Source organism: Chionomys nivalis, chromosome 22, assembly GCF_950005125.1.
Source record: "Chionomys nivalis chromosome 22, mChiNiv1.1, whole genome shotgun sequence".
Classification (NCBI taxonomy): Eukaryota; Metazoa; Chordata; class Mammalia; order Rodentia; family Cricetidae; genus Chionomys; species Chionomys nivalis.
The window spans coordinates 42,555,963-42,574,414 of NC_080107.1; the positions used below are offsets into that span (position 1 = coordinate 42,555,963).

At 54.4% G+C, this 18,452-nt stretch overlaps 1 protein-coding gene across 2 annotated transcripts in view; it reads left to right on the forward strand.

The window, feature by feature from the left end:
* Rxra (retinoid X receptor alpha) overlaps positions 1-17,288 on the forward strand; it is an 86,789-nt gene extending 69,501 nt beyond the window's left edge. For both annotated transcript variants that reach the window (XM_057755307.1, XM_057755308.1), the window contains 6 exons: positions 2,870-3,039; positions 6,610-6,739; positions 8,519-8,651; positions 10,500-10,591; positions 12,024-12,129; positions 13,923-17,288. In XM_057755307.1, coding sequence (XP_057611290.1) covers positions 2,870-3,039; positions 6,610-6,739; positions 8,519-8,651; positions 10,500-10,591; positions 12,024-12,129; positions 13,923-14,070 — 779 coding nt within the window. In that variant the 3' untranslated portion in view covers positions 14,071-17,288. The remainder of the gene's footprint in view (positions 1-2,869; positions 3,040-6,609; positions 6,740-8,518; positions 8,652-10,499; positions 10,592-12,023; positions 12,130-13,922) is intronic.
* Positions 17,289-18,452: the final 1,164 nt, after the last annotated feature.

Below are 18,452 nucleotides of genomic sequence, written 5' to 3' on the forward strand. Positions count from 1 at the left end.
CTGAACCACAGGCCACAGGCAGATGAGGGAACCTTAGGCTCTGAGGCAACCACCTCCCCCGCAAGGCCTGCGCAGGCTTGGAAGGATAACGAGGCCCTGTATTTACAGACGCCTCCCGCCCGAGGCTTCCCGGCGCCAGTGGAGCATAAGTCAAACATGAGTGCGTCTAAAAGGTGATTGAGCTGGCAAAACATAAATCCCCCGCTCCCTCTGCCCCCTCCACTGTCTATAAATAAAACGATAATATTTATAACGATGCCGCCCTGAGCTGCTGGGGCCCTTGGAGGCTTCAAAGTGCCTCACAAAACATTTGCTAATTAATTCTCGGCTGCCCCCGCACAGGAGGCAGGTGTGAAGAGCCCCTCATCCACCCAGGGACAAGCTCGCATGGATAGCTGGCTGCCGGGAGGGCCTGCACTCAGGGTTGCCTTCCCCTGGGCTTCCCAAATCCCAAGGCTGTCTCTGAGAGCAAGGAAGTCCCTTCCTGCGGAGTGAAACTGGGCCAACAGGGTGGGGCGGGCCTCTTCAGGTGTTTCCTTTAGGGTCCTCTGGAAGGCAGACTCTGCCTTGACATTTTACAGGAGGTGGGGTACAGAGATGCTAAAGCAATTGCCCGAAGCACCGCAGCTGCTCAAGGGAGACCATCTCCTTCCAGGGCCCATAGTTTACTGTGGCACTTGGCTTTCTCAGTCGTCCTTCCATCTGGGAAGGTGAGGTTGTTGAGTTGACATCGTCCTAGCCTGAGGCTGAAGAGTTCTGTCTTTGGGCCTTGGGAGGTAGACTTCCTGACTCTAGCTTTGTCTGTGATTGGTCTATTCAGATGCTGGTCAGTGGGGCTGCTTAGTTGCTGGGCTGATTTCTCCAGGCTCTGAGCCACAGTCCTCTGACTTATGAAGTGACCCTAACCCAGATGCTCAGCAGCCCCATGAAGGGCCCTAGAAGCCCAGCTGGGGAGGGACGGATCTGGCAACCTTCTGTAGCCCCTGTAGGCTGGGCACCATCTGCCCATAGCATTCAACTCTACACCAGCCCCGACCTGCTGTCAGATTTTCCAAAAGAGCCAAGCTTGCAAAACACCAGCCTCTGCTCAGCTCCTCAGCCCAGCTGGTGTGTTCTGCAGACATCAGAGCAGCCTCCCATTCTTGCCTCTTTCATGGCTAGAAAGTCTCTGCCTCAGCCAGGCCATTGAGTCTCGGGGATCATGGCCCCAACATGGGAGAGCTGTGTATTGGTTCAGTCTGACCCTCAACCGAATGGTGTTGGTGGACCTAGCAAGGAGCAGTAGCCGGGGGAATTAAAAAAATGGTCACTTGCCGGGCGGTGGTGGTGCACGCCTTTAATCCCAGCACCTGGGAGGCAGAGGCAGGTGGATCTCAGTGAGTTCAAGACCAGCCTGCTCTACAAAGTAAGTTCCAGAGCAGTCAGGATTGTTAGAGAGAGAAACCCTGTCTAAAAACAAAAACAACAAACAAACAAAAACAAAAATAAATAAGCTGAATAAAGGTCACTTGGAACTTTCACAGACTGTATGCAGAAAGGAAACTGCTGGGCTGAGTATTACAGTGGGCGCCATGGAGGAGTGAGGGGCGGCGAGCGTGAGAGAAGCCTGCTCCCCGGGTGTTAGGCAGAGAGGCCCCTGCAGTGTGAGACTCCCTTCTCCCTTCATCCCTCCTGTTGACCTTTGTGCTGTATTTCCAAAGCCATTTACAGGGGTTGTGGGTGAAAGCCTGGGGTCAGGAGTTAAGTCTGGCTGTAGAAGAGGAGGCTGCTGCCGCCCTGTCCTTGCGATCCTGACGCTGCCTGCCTGTGCTCTGTCACCTAGGGAATGTGAGACAAGGTTTGATTGAGCTCTGACCAAGGTCCTGGGATGGCAGCCTTAGATCTCACTGGTCACACCCTTGGACCCCTAGAAAGGCATTACCCTAGGCATCTTTTTAGAGAGAGAATCAGGTCAACACCTAGCCTGCTGCAGGAACACAGCGTGGAGGGAGGGGTTAGGACCTTACTGGTGTCTGAGCATGGTGGAGACAGAATGGATCCAGGGGAGCCATTAGGGGAAAAGCACACTCTGGCTCCCGCCCGAGGCTCCTCACTGGACTGCTTTCCAGTGGTGTTGCCGGCCAGGCAGCTGTTGGGTGAGCTTGCCCTGCCGCTGTAGTTCTTTCTTGCCACGCTGCCCCCACCATCCCTGAGAGCTGGTCCGCTCACAGCTGTCTGGGAGCTGTTGTTTGGTGGGTGGGCAGTCCCAAGGCCTGTGCCATCATGGAGGAAGGGGGCAAAGCTGTGTGATTTGTGTGAGGCTGGGGTGCCTCTCCCGTCTGCAGAGAACAGAACACGGGAGCAGTAGATGCACATTTCACATGTGCCCAGCATGTCCCTTGTTCTGGCGTATCAATTGAGTGGTCATCGCTTCCTGTCCTGGTCAGGAGCATGCCCTGCACTCCTCTGGGGGTGTTTATATGTTGTTTCTTCTGCTGTATTAGCTTCCTCATTTTATTTCCTTCTTCAGGCCCATTCCTACTTCTTCCAGGAAGCCTCCTTGGGTTTCTCTGCACCTTTAGACCATCAAAGTCTTTCACACCTGCTTTAGTATTCTTGGGGCCCATCAGCTCCAGGAAAGGCCATCTGCCTTGACCTCAGATGGGCTCCTGGTACAAATACCAGCAGCATGTGTCCAGGGTATGCAGCCACCCAGTGGCCAGGTACAGGCAGATACAAGGCTGGGCTCTGAGTGTTTCTCCCTCAGCAGGCCCTGGAGGGGTCTCCAGGATTGTGAATACACTGGCTTGGAGCTAGCTCTTCCTGGCTCTGAACATGGGGGAGTGTTCGAGGAACTGTGGACAGCCCGGGTGACTGTCTCCTTATATAGCCGTGCAGGAGGAGCGGCAGAGAGGCAAGGACCGGAATGAGAATGAGGTGGAGTCCACCAGCAGTGCCAATGAAGACATGCCTGTGGAGAAGATTCTGGAAGCCGAGCTTGCTGTTGAGCCCAAGACTGAGACATACGTGGAGGCAAACATGGGGCTGAACCCCAGCTCAGTGAGTCTCAAGACGTTCATCTGCTTTAGTTTACCCCTGGTTACTAACTCGCTTACCCTCCTGCTTGAACAACCAATGAACCAGTCCTGTGGCTGCTATGGTCTCTTATCCCCAACAGTGGGATCTTTGTTCTGCTGGGTGACCCTGTGAGTGCCCTACTCTGCCTAGGATATACCTGGGGTGCTGTGCCTACCCTATCCAAATGCTTAGCAGACTCAGGGCCAGGGCCAGCTGTCACTGTGGAGTCTTGACTCATGTGCATGGTGAGTCTTGATCTCAGGGCAAGAGAATTCTCCAGAGAAGCTACAGAGAGCTGAGCCTGGGCAGAAAGCTTGGCGGCAGCTGCTAGGCTCTAAGGCTGTCACGAGTGTGTGGCCTCAGGGTGACTTTGCAGCCTCTGTCCCACTTGCTGCTGTGAGGAGGTGGAGGAGCCAGCAGGGAAGTGCTCGTGGGTGACAGCTGCCATGACTGCTGTTGAAGCAGAAGTGCCTCTTGTTCCTCTAGTTGGTCACCCTTGAACTGGCCACCTGTAGGAATGGCCTAGACAGCCACTTCCCCAGCCTTTCCATACTATACATCTGCCACCTCTAACTGCTGCAACCCCCAGACAAAACCACTGCTGCCTCTCTGCCTGGCTGCCTTCAGGGTCTTGGTTTCAGAACTTTCTGGCTTCCATGCCTGTTCCTGGACTCTAACCTGTATTCTTTCCCTGGCCCTTCCTGCCTCACCCCCTACCATCACTTCAGACGCCATTGGCCAAGATGGGCTTGTTTGGGTGGGAGACTCCATTTGCCCAAGGCCCCAGTGAGGAGGTGACTGCAGCCATGTCCCAGATTGGGGCATTTCTTGTGCAGATCCAAGAACAGAACCTTGCACAGACCCGCAGGCTTCATGTTGTCTCAAGCTCTTGGCCCCTCTGCCCACGTGTGCTTTCAGCATGATGTCCAAACTCCCATGTGTCCTCTGTGTGGGCCTCTGGGCTGGGGTCAGAGCCCTGTGGCTAACCATTGGACACCCAGTCCAGGCAGACCTCAGGGAAGGCCCTATGGTTTATAGTCAGGGTGATGTTTGTCTCTAGCCTCAGCCTTTTGCTGCGAGCTGGACACAGAACACTGGCTCTTTCCCTTCAGCTCTAGGCACAGGGTACTGGCATAGTAGGCTATCCCAGGAGTCAGTGGGGTGGTGTCTGAGCTGTCCCATCCCAGGGGCTCAGACATGTCTCTTCCCCCTCTGTAGTCTATGAGTGGGAATCCCCTCTTGCATACTTGCGAGGCCCTGTGACAGAAGCACTGTCTCACCCCCACAAACACTCCCGTTACCCACCTCTCCTATGTCTAAGGCCTGGGGATGCCTTACTGGGGAGAAGGTGTAGAGCCTTATAGGTAGTCTTCTTTTGGGGACCCTACCCTGGCTGTTTTATGACACCTCCCCACCATGGAGACCACAGGACACCTTGCCCACGTGAACCTGCCCGTTGCTCTGGCTGGGGTCCTGTCCTCCGACTCCTCTTGCCAGTCCTGGGAATGAGGGGAGGGCAGCATCAGGACTCTACCTTGTGGAATAGGATCCTACAGCCTGGGCTGTGGAGGTTGACTGAGGTCAAGTAAGGCTGTTGTTGGTAATGTCCTCTGACAGGGCCTTTGCCATCCTCCCAGGAGGGGGTAGGTCTTCAGAGTTACCCAGTAGAATGTCTTTGTCCTCCTAGCTTCCTGTGACTGGTATTGATCTGATCCGTACATGGACCGGGTGTTTCTTCCCTCAGCTGCAAGCTAAAGAGGCCAGACAGGCAGCACCTAGCTTCACAGATGGGCTGCTGGCTCCTCTGGGCCCTGCCTGGGTGGTCTTGTGACCACACCTCCCTGGCAGGCAGTAGCTCGTTAAATGTCTGCTGTGGAGCCAGCTCAGAAGAGTGAAGCTGTACAGTCAGATGGAGGAGGTCCCAGAGTGAAGCTGTACAGTCAGATGGAGGAGGTCCGAGCCAGAGCCCACCCAGCCCCTCCCTCCCAGACAGCCCTCCGGATTGATAGTTCCTGCTGTGCTTGGCCCTCACACCTGTGCAGTGCCTGCCTCCTTCCTTCTCTGGTCCTCTGCTCCAGTCTTCTGCCCAGTCCTGACAGATGGCACATGTGCACTTGGCCGCAGAGGTCACAGTCAGCCCAGGAATAACTTTGAGCTCTTTTTCCCAACCACAGTGGCATTGTGGCAATCTAGGATTCAGTAGGGCAGCCAGAGAGGAAACTTTGGTGTGGCAAGGCAAAGAGCACAGAGTGTGAGTGCGAGACCTGTCGTCTGGTCCGTGTATTCCCTCAGCTGCATTGGGGCCCACACTCATTGTCTCCCACCTTGGCAGGTGGCAGGCAAGGAAGACAACCGTGGAGTGACCCTGCTTTGGCTAACGGGCAGGGCCAGGCAGTAGACAAGCCTGAACGCTAAGCAGAGTCCCTGGTACTCTGCATGGCTGGGAGACATCAGCACCCCTTTTGACTCTGTCCTGGGGATCTTGTACTGACATCACCTGCCCTTTCAGCTCTAGGCTTCCCCTGCCACCAGTCCTGCCAGGCCGGCGGTGTGAAGCCGAGTTGTCAACTGCCTTTCACGGAGCCCTTACAGGCCCTTCATAGCGGCCTAGCTGTTTAGACTGAACGTCACTGCCGACCAGATGGTTTCTGTCAGTTGAAGCCCTTCTAAGGCAGGCGATTCTCTCTTCTGATGCTCGGCCTCTTTTGTTTTCAAAGCCAGGAGTTCTGGGGTACTGTTACCTACCACACTTTGAGATCAGAGGGCCATGACCATAGCCCACCTGCCAAGGCACTGAGATAGGCTTCCAGAAGGACTGGGTGTTCCTCTTCTGGGCAGAACTTTCTGGAAGGCTTCTAATGACATGCCCTCTCTCCCTGTGACCTGGAATCTGGACCAAGCATGGACTGGCCCCGAGTTTCCAGATCCATATCTGTTAGAATGTCTCCCCTGGATGGGCTCCTATTACCTTCAAGATGGGGTCTGGCCCCAGCTCAGCTCCCTCACCTGCCTCTTACATGGCTTCTCTCCCATATCTCTTCCTCTTCTTCAGGGGTGTGGGCTGCTCCAACAAACTGCCATAAATCCAGTGACTTCCTTGGTACAAAGTCTGCTATCTTCTGTTATTGATCTGTGTGACCCTATGTTGTCTTGTTGGGCACCAGTCAGGACATTGGCAGGACTGAGTCCTCCTGCCTTTTCTGCATTTGGAGGTCTGTAGCTCCCTGGCTTGGGGCTCCTGCCAGCCTCGGGTCAGCCACGTGCCCTAATCTGCTTTTCTTGATACATTCCTTCAGACTCTGAGCCTCCTGCTTCTTCTGATAACCTCTGGCATGATCCTAGGCCAGCTCCATTAAACCAGGGTCATTCCCCATCCTCGGTATTATGATCGGGTCTCTTCTTCAAAGTCCTTTCACTGTGTCAGGTCTCAGATGCCAGGGGTTGGTATGTGGGTTCTGGGACTCTGCCCCATGGGTGTTTTAATGTGTGGGGTGGTGTTCTGTCGGGATATCAGCAGTGTGAGGCTTGATTGGTGTCCTTCCTCCACTCCAGCCAAATGACCCTGTTACCAACATCTGCCAAGCGGCAGACAAGCAGCTCTTCACTCTTGTGGAGTGGGCCAAAAGGATCCCGCACTTCTCTGAGCTGCCTCTGGACGACCAGGTCATCCTACTACGGGCAGGTGAGTAACCAGGCTGGGTGAGGCTGGGGTGGGAGGCTGCGAGTGTTGGGTGGGCGTTAATCCTTCTTTCTAGAGCTACTTCTCTCCCAGCCAAGAATGTGTCAGTAAAGGGTCTCATCAGGTTGCCCACCAGGTCTCTGTGACCTTGTCCCCTGGGAGCTGCAGGTCCTTTTCTGAGCAGAGGTCTTGATGCAAGTGTGTGGAATATAAGCGGTGTCTCTCATACTCAGCAGAGGGGACTCTGTTTGGTAGGAGTGTAGCCTTGGAACTTGGCGTGAGGCTAGCTCTTCAGATTGTCCTGACTCTTCCTTATTAACGCATAATAAGGAAGAACCCTTAACATTGATTGGATTCCACCAGTGACCAGTAGGGTGCCAAGGTTAGGATCCTTAGCTCAGGTTCCTGCTGTGGAGAGATGGGGATGTGTTGGGAATGGCATCTGCAGCTCTTGCTTGCTGCGGAGCTGTGATGACAGTTATCACTTGCCTCACTTTCCGCGAAGGGCCCTGGAGGCTGTGCTGTCTTGAAGCGCCTGAGCATAACTGCTTTGGTTTTTCTGCCTGCACCAAGGGCCTCAGGTCAGCCTCAGCTCAGCCCACCCCCAGTAGATAAAATGAGCCATACAGATGTATCCCTGTATATCATGGAATGTTTTGGAAGCTGTTTGGTTGGGGTGAGCACACAGACCCCAGTCTTTCTGCCTTCTGCTTGAAAGGATCTCTTGGTGGGCATGGGTTGCCGAGATGAGCAAAATGGATCCTGCCATGTTTGCCTCTGCCTGGGTGGACTTGTTCCACGTTGGGATGGTATGTATGTGGCCCACTTTGTGAACAGAGATTCCTCTGAGGCTCTGGGAAGCATGCTGTCTAGCAGGTGTATAACTGTCCAGGTCTTTGCCCTAGCCACTGAGGCATGGAAACCCATGTGAAAGAGATGGCCCTAGGTTGGGGCCTCAGGTGACCCACTCAGTGTAGGGCTCAGTTACCTAGATATGAGATGGGGCACGGTTTGCCCCACGTGCTCTTGTGGGGTCCCTGAGGTCATGTTTGTGGGAGTGATCTCTAGTATCCAAGTTGATTTGACCTGTGGCAAGAAGCATAACAGACCCCACCTCTCAAGTGCTGGCTGCCTCAGTTTCTCCCATGTAAGATGGATAAGTATGTCCATGTAGGCTGGTAGCCATGAGAGGGGAACCGTGGGGCCTGGGATCTCAGGACACAGGTGTTGAGCAGGCTTATGCACTGCCCTGTTGAGGAGCCCCTGGCTGTTTGTGCAGAGTCCTCTCCTTATCCCCCTACCCCACGCCCCTTCTTACTGCTTGCACAGCAGCCCTGGTTGCTTAGTACTGTGCCCTGGGATGCATGGCTCCAAGGTGGCTTTTCCTCAGCTCTTGTGGCGCTCTACATGGCCCAGATTAGCATCAGTCATTCCGTAGCCATCCCAAGGGAAGTCTTTGGGAGTTCTCCCAACTCCTGAGGCACGAGTCCTCTTCAAGTACAGAAAGAAGCTTCCATTTTGCCCTGAATTTGTTAGGGGTGTGCTTAGTGCAGGATCCTCAGGGATGACACATTGCCAGTGTACTTGGTAGAAGGAACAGGCATTGCTCACACTTAGGTGCTCTGGGTGACACGTGCTGGAGTCGCTCTTTGGGACCCTTGACTTGGGTGTGGAAAGAAATGTGTCTGGAACATGCCGCTTCCCGGGGTGAGGGGAAGGGACAGTGATGGGGGTCATAGAAACAGCGGAGTGACCATACGCTTTTCTCCCTCCCTCCTCCAGGCTGGAACGAGCTGCTTATTGCCTCCTTCTCCCACCGTTCCATAGCTGTGAAAGATGGGATCCTCCTTGCCACTGGCCTGCACGTACACCGGAACAGCGCTCACAGTGCTGGGGTGGGCGCCATCTTTGACAGGTGAGCCGGGTGGTGTTGTCTTTGATAGGCAGGGAAGGTAGGTCTGATCTTTGATAAGTAGGTAGAATGGATGCCATCTTTATCACATGAGTGGTGTAGCATCACCTTTGATGGGTAGAGGGGTTGGGGACCATTTTTGACCAGTTGGATAAGTATGCGTTGTATTCAACAGGTAGGTGGGGGTAGTTGCCCTCTTCAGTAGGTGGGCCGTCTTCAACAGGTAGGCAGGGTGGGGCTATCTTTGTGCACGACAGGCCCCTTGGTCACTTCCTGCCCTGTTGGGCACAGCCTCTACTTAGGAAAGACATTAGTGTGGAAAATGAAGGCCAGACGTGTGGACACTGTCCGTCTGTGGAGTCCAGTGTCAGGGGAGTTGAGGCCATAGGCAGTCTTCCTTCTTTGTGATTTGCGTATCTACAAGGACAGCTGCACTTGGTTAACAAAAACAGATTATGTTTCTGGTACGGCTTTATAAGTGTCAACATTTGGCACGTCCCAGACAGAAGCAGTGCTGTTGTAGCCCCAGGGTAACCTGTGCCCTGAACTAGCACCGAGTGGCTGGTGTTTCTGATCTGCTGGGCCTCACCCACAGCAGACATGAATGTGTACCTCTGCACTGCTTCTTAGAGACATGCTCAGAGGAGCGGGCCGGCTGTAGTGCCACCACGTTCAGTGGCCACCTGGCCCCACCCAGTTCCTCTCCTGAATTGCCTGACTTGCTTATGCCCACTAGGTGAGGTACTGTGGCTGCTTGTCCTTTCGTCTGCCTGGCCAGCACTATGTACAAGCTGAGGGCCCATGCCAGACCTCAGTGGCAGCTGATGTTGAGAGGCTGGGTGATGGCACAGGGAACGTAAGAATGAACAGGCCCTTAGGAGGGCTGGGGAGGGGCAGGTGAGTCCCTGCGCTTTAGAGCCTTGAAGCGGGAGGTGGGCAAAGCCACCCACCTGTACTCCCTGCGACAGAGGAGACAGTACAGATGGAGCTCTTCCCTGGGAAAGACCGGTTAGAACACACAGAGTGCATTAGTACAGAAAGGTTTGTGGCCACAGATGGGGCAAATGCTACCTCAGTTAGTGCCAGGCTCTGTGCTGCAGCCTTCTGGGGGCCTTTGACAAGCTCACATATGCGGCCAATCCACAGGGGCTGGGATCCGGGTTTAGCCCTCTGGAGTCTGGTTTTGGGGAATGTCACCCTATCCACATGCCTAGTTAGCAGTGAAGTGACAGTGCTGGGGGCTTTATACTTAGATTCCTGGGGATCCAAGCACTGACTGGAGAGGTCCTAGCTTATCCTCGCTGTCAAAGAGAGTGGTGTGTGTAGTCTGACCCCTGGTGACAGGACTTCTCCTTGCTGCTGAGGTCAGACAGACTGGCTGACGTTGAGTGGGGCCTAGGATTCTTCCAAGCTGCATCCGTGTTGAGTGGACTAAAGACACTTGCAGGTCCCTGGAGAGGTTTCTGTCTCGCTGAGGAGGCTGAGTGATGTGTGGCGAGAGGCTTGTCCCAGCAGAAGTCTAACCTGGAGCTAAGGGAAACAGCCATGGTGCAGGGTGACCAGGAATGGCCACAGCAGGAGATCTTGTCTCAGCTCTTCTTGACTCAGCAATCTTGGGGTTCCTCCTCTGGGCCCAGATTCCCAGACAGCTATGGGATGGTAGAGGATCCCACCTTGCAAAGAACCATGGGCTCATGGTGATGCTTTCTTTCTATAGCCCTGACCAGGCCCAGTGCCTCCAGCTACGCTCAGTCTACCCTGACCACCCCAGGAATCCAATGAGTCTCCCTTGGTGGGGCTCTAGTAAGGCTGTGTCTAACGTGGACCTTGACACTTGCTTTTTTTCTGCAGGGTGCTAACGGAGCTGGTGTCTAAGATGCGTGACATGCAGATGGACAAGACGGAGCTGGGCTGCCTGCGTGCCATTGTCCTCTTCAACCCTGGTATGGCCCTTCTGCCTCCTGCGCGGCCAAGGGCACTTGTGTCTTCCTAGCTGCTCTGCCTCACACTTTGACTTTCAGGGCCTGGTGTCCCCATCACAATAGACAGCAGTCTTGTGCCTCCACTTGTATGGAGACTTAACCAAGAGACCCAAGTGGCACTCTGTATAACCACTTGGCACTAGTGAGCTCTGCTGCCTACAGTGGTCTTCTGTCACAGTGAGCTCCCTGGATCTGGTTGGTGATGTGATCATGTCGTCCTGTTAGGTATCCCGAGGGCAGCCAATACTGTCTTGAACTTTGGCTTCAAGGGTGTTTGGGGTTGTGGAGAGCAGCTTCCCGAGGATAGCAAGTCCTTTCTGGGACTCTGGAGCCTCCAAGCTGTTGCTGTCACAAAGGCTGGGACCCTGTCTTCTATGCAGCACCGTGCAATGGGAGCTGCAGTGTGAGGAGTGGTCCAGGCCTGTGCTCACAGCTCTGGATTGGTGATCGATGCCATTAGTGACCACTCCATGTGGTGATGGAAGCATAGTATAGTTGAGAGTGTGGGATTCTTGGGAAGAGAGTCAAGGATTGGGGGATGGCCCACAGGGTTGGGGGTGGATCTAACTAGGCCCTAGGGAGCTGCTGAGGCTGGGGCCCTTGGTCCAGCAGGGTATGCAGGGCTTTTGTGTTTGAAAGTTCAATCTTGTCTCCTGGGGAGGAGATTGTGTGTGGGTTGGAGGCTTGGCAGATGGGGTTCATCAACCCTGCCCATGGTGGGTGGAAGGTATGGAGGGGTAGGGGCATAGGCTTCTACCCATGATAACTCACGGGTCTGTAATTTCTGGGCCAGACTGATAGATCCCAGGTTAGGTCTGTGCAACCTGGCTGGAGGCATGGGGAACCAGGGAGGTCTTGGCCAGGGGCTATGGGGGAGAGAGAGGAACTGTCAGGAACTAGGTTAGTTGAAAGTCTGACAAAGTCCAGGGAGTCCCCAGACCCAGACCACCCTCAGTATTTACACGGAGACACTGTGCCTTGATGATGTTGGTGATGTGGTTGTGGCATAGACGCATCCTGGATTGTGGCCAGCGTCTAGGCTCTGAGGAGGGGCTTCTGGGGCATCTGATCGTGGTGTGGTTTACGGAACTCCTCGGTGATGGGCTTTGCAGCTTTCTTCTTGTCAGTGAAGTGGGGCCCAAACATTGAAAGTACTGATTATCTCTCATGGGCACCTGGAAAAATATGGGAAAACTAAGTCCTTGAAAGTCAAGGCGCTGGTTGGCGGTCCCTTGGCTTTCAAGTGGCAGAGTGGAGGCATGACTCTTGAGCATCCATCCCCCTGGGCTGTGAGCTGTGAGTCTGCAGGGCAGCCACGTATACTCTCTGCTGTGTTTACGTGTGGCTTGGAGACAATCTGGGGGCTCTGACCTGAGGCCACTTCTTCCTACAGACTCCAAGGGGCTTTCAAACCCTGCTGAGGTGGAGGCGCTGAGGGAGAAGGTGTACGCATCACTAGAGGCATATTGCAAACACAAGTATCCGGAGCAGCCAGGCAGGTGAGCTGCACCTCCACCCCCAGACAGGCCCCTGCCTGTACCCCTGGGCTCAGCCACCCATCTCTGAAGTCCTTTGTGTGCCACAATTTCAGTGGTGTCCTCCACAGGTCCAGTGTGGAATGCTTTGAAGGTTCTGAGCAGGAACTAGGCCACCCTCTGGCTCACAGGCTCTGAGGACAACACACCTTCCCCTATACCCCATTGTGAGCATTGGTCCAGTTCTTGGTGCACCGTAGGTGCTTTTCATTGTTCATGAACACGAAGCCTTTTGTTCTTCACTCGTAAATTGAACCTGTTAAGAGGGCTGGAAATACCAGCACCATGTAGGTGCTTTACAGCTGTGCAGAGGAGATGGCTGAAGCCGCAACACACATTTTCTCAGTATGCCTAAAGAAGACTGGTGTCTATGGTCACGTTCAGGTCCACAGTGCTGGGTGGACGGTCTGTAGTGCTAGGCACACAGTAGGTGTACAGAAGGAGAAATGGTGCATTCCCGGGATTCAGTCTGATGTTTTGTTCTGCTGCTCCTCTTGTGGGGTGCGCCTCTCAGCCTCTCAGCCTGCAGACTGGTGTGAGGGGGTGGGGAGGACTGGGCAGATGGGCACACTAACCCGTCTTGTTGCCTGGCATGTACATAGTTAACTGTCCACACTGCTGCTTAGTCCTCATCTGGTTTGGTTTAAAGTGAAACTTCCCGGAGGAGGACAGGAGGGTGGCAACGGCTTGTTTTTCCTGGCTTCCTGCCTTAGCCCATCTCGCCAGCTCAGCAGAAAACAGCCTGTTCTCTGGCGCCTCTCCAGCCTCCAAGTTATGCTTATGCCTTTAAACTGAGGACGGTGGGGCAGCCAGCCACAGGGCTTCCTCCCTGGAAGTGAAAGACATGGTTAATAATTAATGAGGCTCAGAGCCCCCTCCAGTGTATAGGAGTACCCCCATCAGACGCAGAGGTCACATGTGGGACCCTAGGTCCTGTCCCCACACCACACTATCCTCTCGTGTCTGCTGTGGCTGATTGGCTTGGATGTCTGTCTTCCATGAGCCGTTAGACTCCTTTCCCGTACCTATCAGTCTTTTGTCCGGGAAATACTCCAGGGGTAGAGGGACCCAGGGTCCTTCCTAGCACCTAGTAAGTAGCCCAGCAGAGTCCTTTCTGGGGAGGGGCCTGCACCATGCTGGGGATGCCCGTGGGAGGCTGACATTCCTGCTGGAGCACAGAATCCCCCCGCTCACTGCTGGCTCCACCTCCAATGGGGGTCCCCACCCTGTGGCTTTTCAGTCACCCATTGAGTACCGGGTATGTTACCCTTGAGGCTGCCCACAGATCTTTCTTTTGCCTCTTCCTAGGACAGGCCCTCCTGCCTCTAGAAGGTAACTGCTCTTGTAGAGGCCTCTCTCGTGCACAAATCCATTCATGTTCTTACCTGTTTAAATTTTTGCTGTGGCTCCCTGTTGCCCATGGAGCAAGCCCACACTTGTAACTTCTCTCCCAAATCCTGTTGGGCCTGTCCTGACCGACAGTAGTCTTCCCGCTTCCATTCCAGGGCCCTGTGGATCTTGGTGTACCTCACCCTACCCTAGCCCTACCCTTTGTGCTCTTTCATCTCTAAGGAGCCACCTTTCTCTGGTTCCTTGCTCCATCTTCCTGACCGGTCAACTCAGGCAGCTTCCTCTGCAGGCCAGACTCAGGTCCCAAGCCACTGGTCTCAGCTGGTCTCTAGGGAAGTGACAGGTCACTAGAGAGGGGAAGTACCGCCTGGTCTCCTTGCCAATCCTTATTCTCTACTATCCTGCAGGTTCGCCAAGCTGCTGCTTCGCCTGCCTGCACTGCGCTCCATCGGGCTCAAGTGCTTGGAGCACCTGTTCTTTTTCAAGCTCATCGGGGACACACCCATTGACACCTTCCTTATGGAGATGCTGGAGGCCCCACATCAAACCACCTAGGCCCCGGCCACTTGTGCGCCGGACCTGCGCCCTGCCTGGACACAGCTGCTCAGCTCCAGCCCTGTCCCTGCTCTTTCTGCTGGCCCGTGTGGACCTTTGGGGTGCAGTGTCCCTATGGTATCAAAAGATGCGTCACCATCCTTGTCATCTTTATGACTGCTTGCCTTTGGCCCAGGGTCATGGCCAGAGCTGGTTGAGACCCAGCCAGCCCCCTCCCCTACGTCAGGCTCTTGGGCTACCTTGCTGTCATCCTGAGGGGCTTGGGGTGCTTCTGGAGCTGGGAGAAGGGCTTGTTCTAGTCGCTGTTTGCTGTCGCTGGTTTTCGACACGCCCATGTGGCACCTCTGTTTGGAGTGGCCCATCTTTGCCTGTTCAGAGTCCTGGTACCCAGCTAGGGTGGGAACCCACCTGGGGTCAAGGGGGAACAGGTCCTATCCCCGTGGGCCATAGCTAACCTGTAAAGCCTGTTTCCAAAGATATCCTGAGATGTCACCACAGCCACCGTGCGGGATCCTGGGACCCCCGCGAGGCTGCATGGGCTGGAGGCTCTCTGTCATGTCCGCCCAGTTCATTTTTGTGTCATTGTTCCCCACCATATATCTCATCAACCCAGGTTAGCCAGCTGTGGTGACCTGTCTTTTCCCTAGTCCACATCTTCCTTTGTGGTCTGCAAGGTGGTACCAAGGATCATCCTGGAAGGCTACCCCTGGCTTTCTAGCTCAGTGGTCCTGTGGGCAACATATGGACTGTTCTTTTGCTGGCCTCTTGTAGGATACCGGACATCCTGAGGCTCAGGGAAGGAAGAGGGTTGTTGTCTGGTTTCCTGAAAGGGGGCCAGAGGGACTTGAGGATGGACCAGGCAGATATGAAAGGTGACTGTCCTGGTGTGGGACTCTCGCATGGACCCCTTACTGGACTGGCCACTTCTGTTAGGAATGCTGATGGGTCTTTCTGGGATTCCTCTTGGTATGATGATGTCTGTAGACAGTGTCCAGAATCTTACTTAAGCAAGGGCTTTTTCACACCTGCTCAGGTGGTAGGTTGTGGACTCAGGCTCTGAGTGTGCCTTTCTGGTTGATTGCACTGTAAGGCCTCCCTGGGTCCCAGTCTTCATGATCTAGTCCCAGACCGAGGGGCCCAGGTTGATCAGGAGCAGGGGCCTTAGTGGGGATGACCACACTGCCTCCCCAACAGCTGGACTCCCATTGGTGCAAAGGGGTAAGAGAGGAAGACCCTCAGGAAACCAGACATCTAGAGGGTTGGGCCTGGAGGTAGTGGGTAGGAGGAGCCAGTTTCATAGGCTCTATGAGGAAGGACACATTCATTTTCCACCTTTTCAAAGTCCCTAACAAGAGCCAGCTGAGGCACCTATAGGAGGTTCCAGAAACATCTTCCCTGTAGCCGCTTTCTCTATGTGGTGGCATGAGAGATGTGTGTGGGAGGCCTCACAGTTCCCAGGACCAGCCAGCTGCCCCTTCTAGGCATTCCTAGAAACCCTGTGCAGTCTTTGAGGAACGGTAGCACCAAGCAGAGGGGTACAGATCCCCTGGTTCACACCTAGCGCTGTGCCTTCTGCAGACCATGGCTCCCCTTGTTCATGCTGGCCCCATTATATGCCGTGCCCTGTGTTCTTCTGAGCCACTGAGGATGGTCCTTGGCTCCAGCAGAGAAAGTTCTGGGGCTGACTCTGGGATGCTGCCGTGTCTGGGTTTGGCTGGCTTTTAGGAACTGGGGCCATGGCCCCTAGTGCCAGTGGTCCACATAGCCTTACCTGTCACTACTTGTCACCATAGACTCCCCCGTGGACTTCCTGTTCTTTAGCCTCATTGTCACCATTATTGTGTAGACAGTGCTGTTATTTGCAGGGGAGGTGTGGGCGTGGTGTCACTAAGGAAAGAATTGGGTTCATTTAACCAGACATTTAGTCGGTTACCAATCTGGTTCAATTAAGGTGATTGTAATTATTATTGTTATTATTATTTTGGTGGGACAATCTTTAATTTTCTAAAGATAGCACTAATGCCAGCTCATTAGCCACCCTGCACCCATCCCAACCTCAGCCTCGTTGGATGACTGCCACCGATGGTCATGTGACATCCACATTGCTGCTTCTGGGCCATATTCTTCATCTGTGTCACCTCCCTGCTTGGAGATTTCACTTGGGGGCTCCTATGGCTGAGAAGTGACCATGACCACAGAACCTGTGGCAGCTTCTGGCCCATGTCACCCTGAAACCACAGTCACTGAGGGAATTTGGCCCCACACCCTCAGTTTTCCAAATGACCGCATCCCTGTGGATACTAGGCAGTTTGGTGATGGTGCCAAGGGACGCCTGAGCCCCCTCCCCTGGGATTCCAGAAGACCTGGCTGGAGCAGGCAACCAATGGCTAATCATTTGCTGTCCCCGTCACAGAATCACACGGGTGTGTGTTGTGAACGCGTATGTGCTGTCCAGAGACTGCAGAGGCCACAGTGGCAGGAGATGCGGCACAGTTCCCGATGTTTTGTGTTCTTTTTAATCAAGACTTTCCCATTTTCCTGTACATTTGCTTCTTGTGAGCAAGGACCTGAGGTCCCCTTCTGTGGGGAAGTCAGGCTCTGGTGACTCTGGAGGCAGGGGATGCATCTATTTTCAGATGCTGCAGGGCTGGAGTGCCCTGATCTCTAGCCATGCCTTAGCTGGGATGCGCGGCCACTGTGGGGAGGATGCCGCGGCCGCAGGGAGTAAAGATAGAGGAATGTTTAACGCACCGGGAAGGGTAAATGAATCTATTTTTGTACAAATGTAATTTTATCCCTCATGTAAACTGGATGGCATGGCGGGGCACCTGTTATGTCTCTGCTTTGGAGTGTTGAGAAGCGTGGGGACACCAGGACGCTGAGATGGCAGAGGAGGGCTCTTCTGAGGAGGCTGAAGACTCGTGAGAACAGCACAGAGAGACACTTCCTTTGATGGGAGGGAGGGCCGCAACCGGCAGGGTTTCCTTCCCCTTCTTGGTGATTTGAACAGCCTTGCTCTGTCCTGGGTGCCTGCCTGCCGGCCTGGCCGCCACTCATCTGACTGTGAAATGACTTCCCTGCGTAACTGCTTTCTGGGACAATGTGGCGCAGATGCTGGGGGTTGATGAACAGCAGTCTCAGGATTGTAGAAAAGAAACACAGAAAAACGTGAGAGGAGAGACAAATATGAGCGTTTCAAAATATATCTCCATTCGGTTCTCATCTGTCCTGTCTTGGGAGTTGCAGACATGTGGGGTGATGGGAGTGGGCGGGCCTGTGGTGCTGTGATAACACTCACTCTCCTGGGACCCCTCTCCGATGGGCACCAGCTTGTGGACACTCGGAAGGACCGTGTGCTGCTATCTGCCCAGCCTGGCCCTCGTGCACCTCTGTGCTGGCTGGGGTGGGCAAGAGGTTCACACGGAGGGCCCAGGTACATGATGTCATCTAACTGCCCCATTAATTACAGGTTAGCAATACCCCATCTGTGCCATCTCATGTGATAAATGCCCTTTGTCTCCATGCTGTCTGCAGCTTGGACTGCATCTGCCCCCAAGTTTGGTGACACTGTCCTGTCATCTCCGAATGCCCCTCTCTCCAGATGAGTTTACTCCTAGGAGGCCCTGGGTACCTATAGGCTGGGAGTGGGACCTGAGGGGCCTTGAGGAGTTGGACACCTATTTCTAGCTGCTGGCTAGTAGGCTGCAGAACCAGGCTCCTTGAAGTCGCCGCCTAGAAGCACACCATCAAGTGTACCCTTTCACACACACATGCTGCAACACCCCAGATATTTCCCACTTGACTGTGGAGGGCAGTGGGAAGCTGGGCCCAGCATGCTAGGATTCAAGACCTTCATAGTGCCGTTCCCACTTCCTCAGGCATGCGAACAAAAGCTGCTGTCCCCAGAAGTAACCTCCCCCAGGTCCCTAATTGGTCAGCGAGACCTTGAAAGATGCACTTTCCTCTTGACTGGGAGGTGCTGCTGGCTAGAGAGACTTTGTCCTGAGTCAGGTCTTCCCCTTGGTAGAGCCAGTGCCATCCCCAGGAGCAACGAGAACCTTTGGCAGTCTAGAGGTAGGGGACGTGGAGGGTCCCTGAACCACTGAGCTGCCCATCTGATGCCTAGGGCCAGTACAGCCCTTCTGTCAGCCCACGCTGGTCCTCTGTGATAAATTCTTGTGCCCAAGGCTCATGCTGGCCCCTTCATTGGTCTGGAAAGAGGGTCGACTCTGAGAGAAGTGGGAACTCGTCTCAGCTTCATGCTCTCTCTTTACTGACCTCACCACAGATTAGAAGTGGGGTCAGTCTCTGGCCATACCCTTCCCCAGAAGTCTGTCCTCAGAAAGGACAAGGGACCCTGCAAGAGGCTTCAGGTTGGGGCA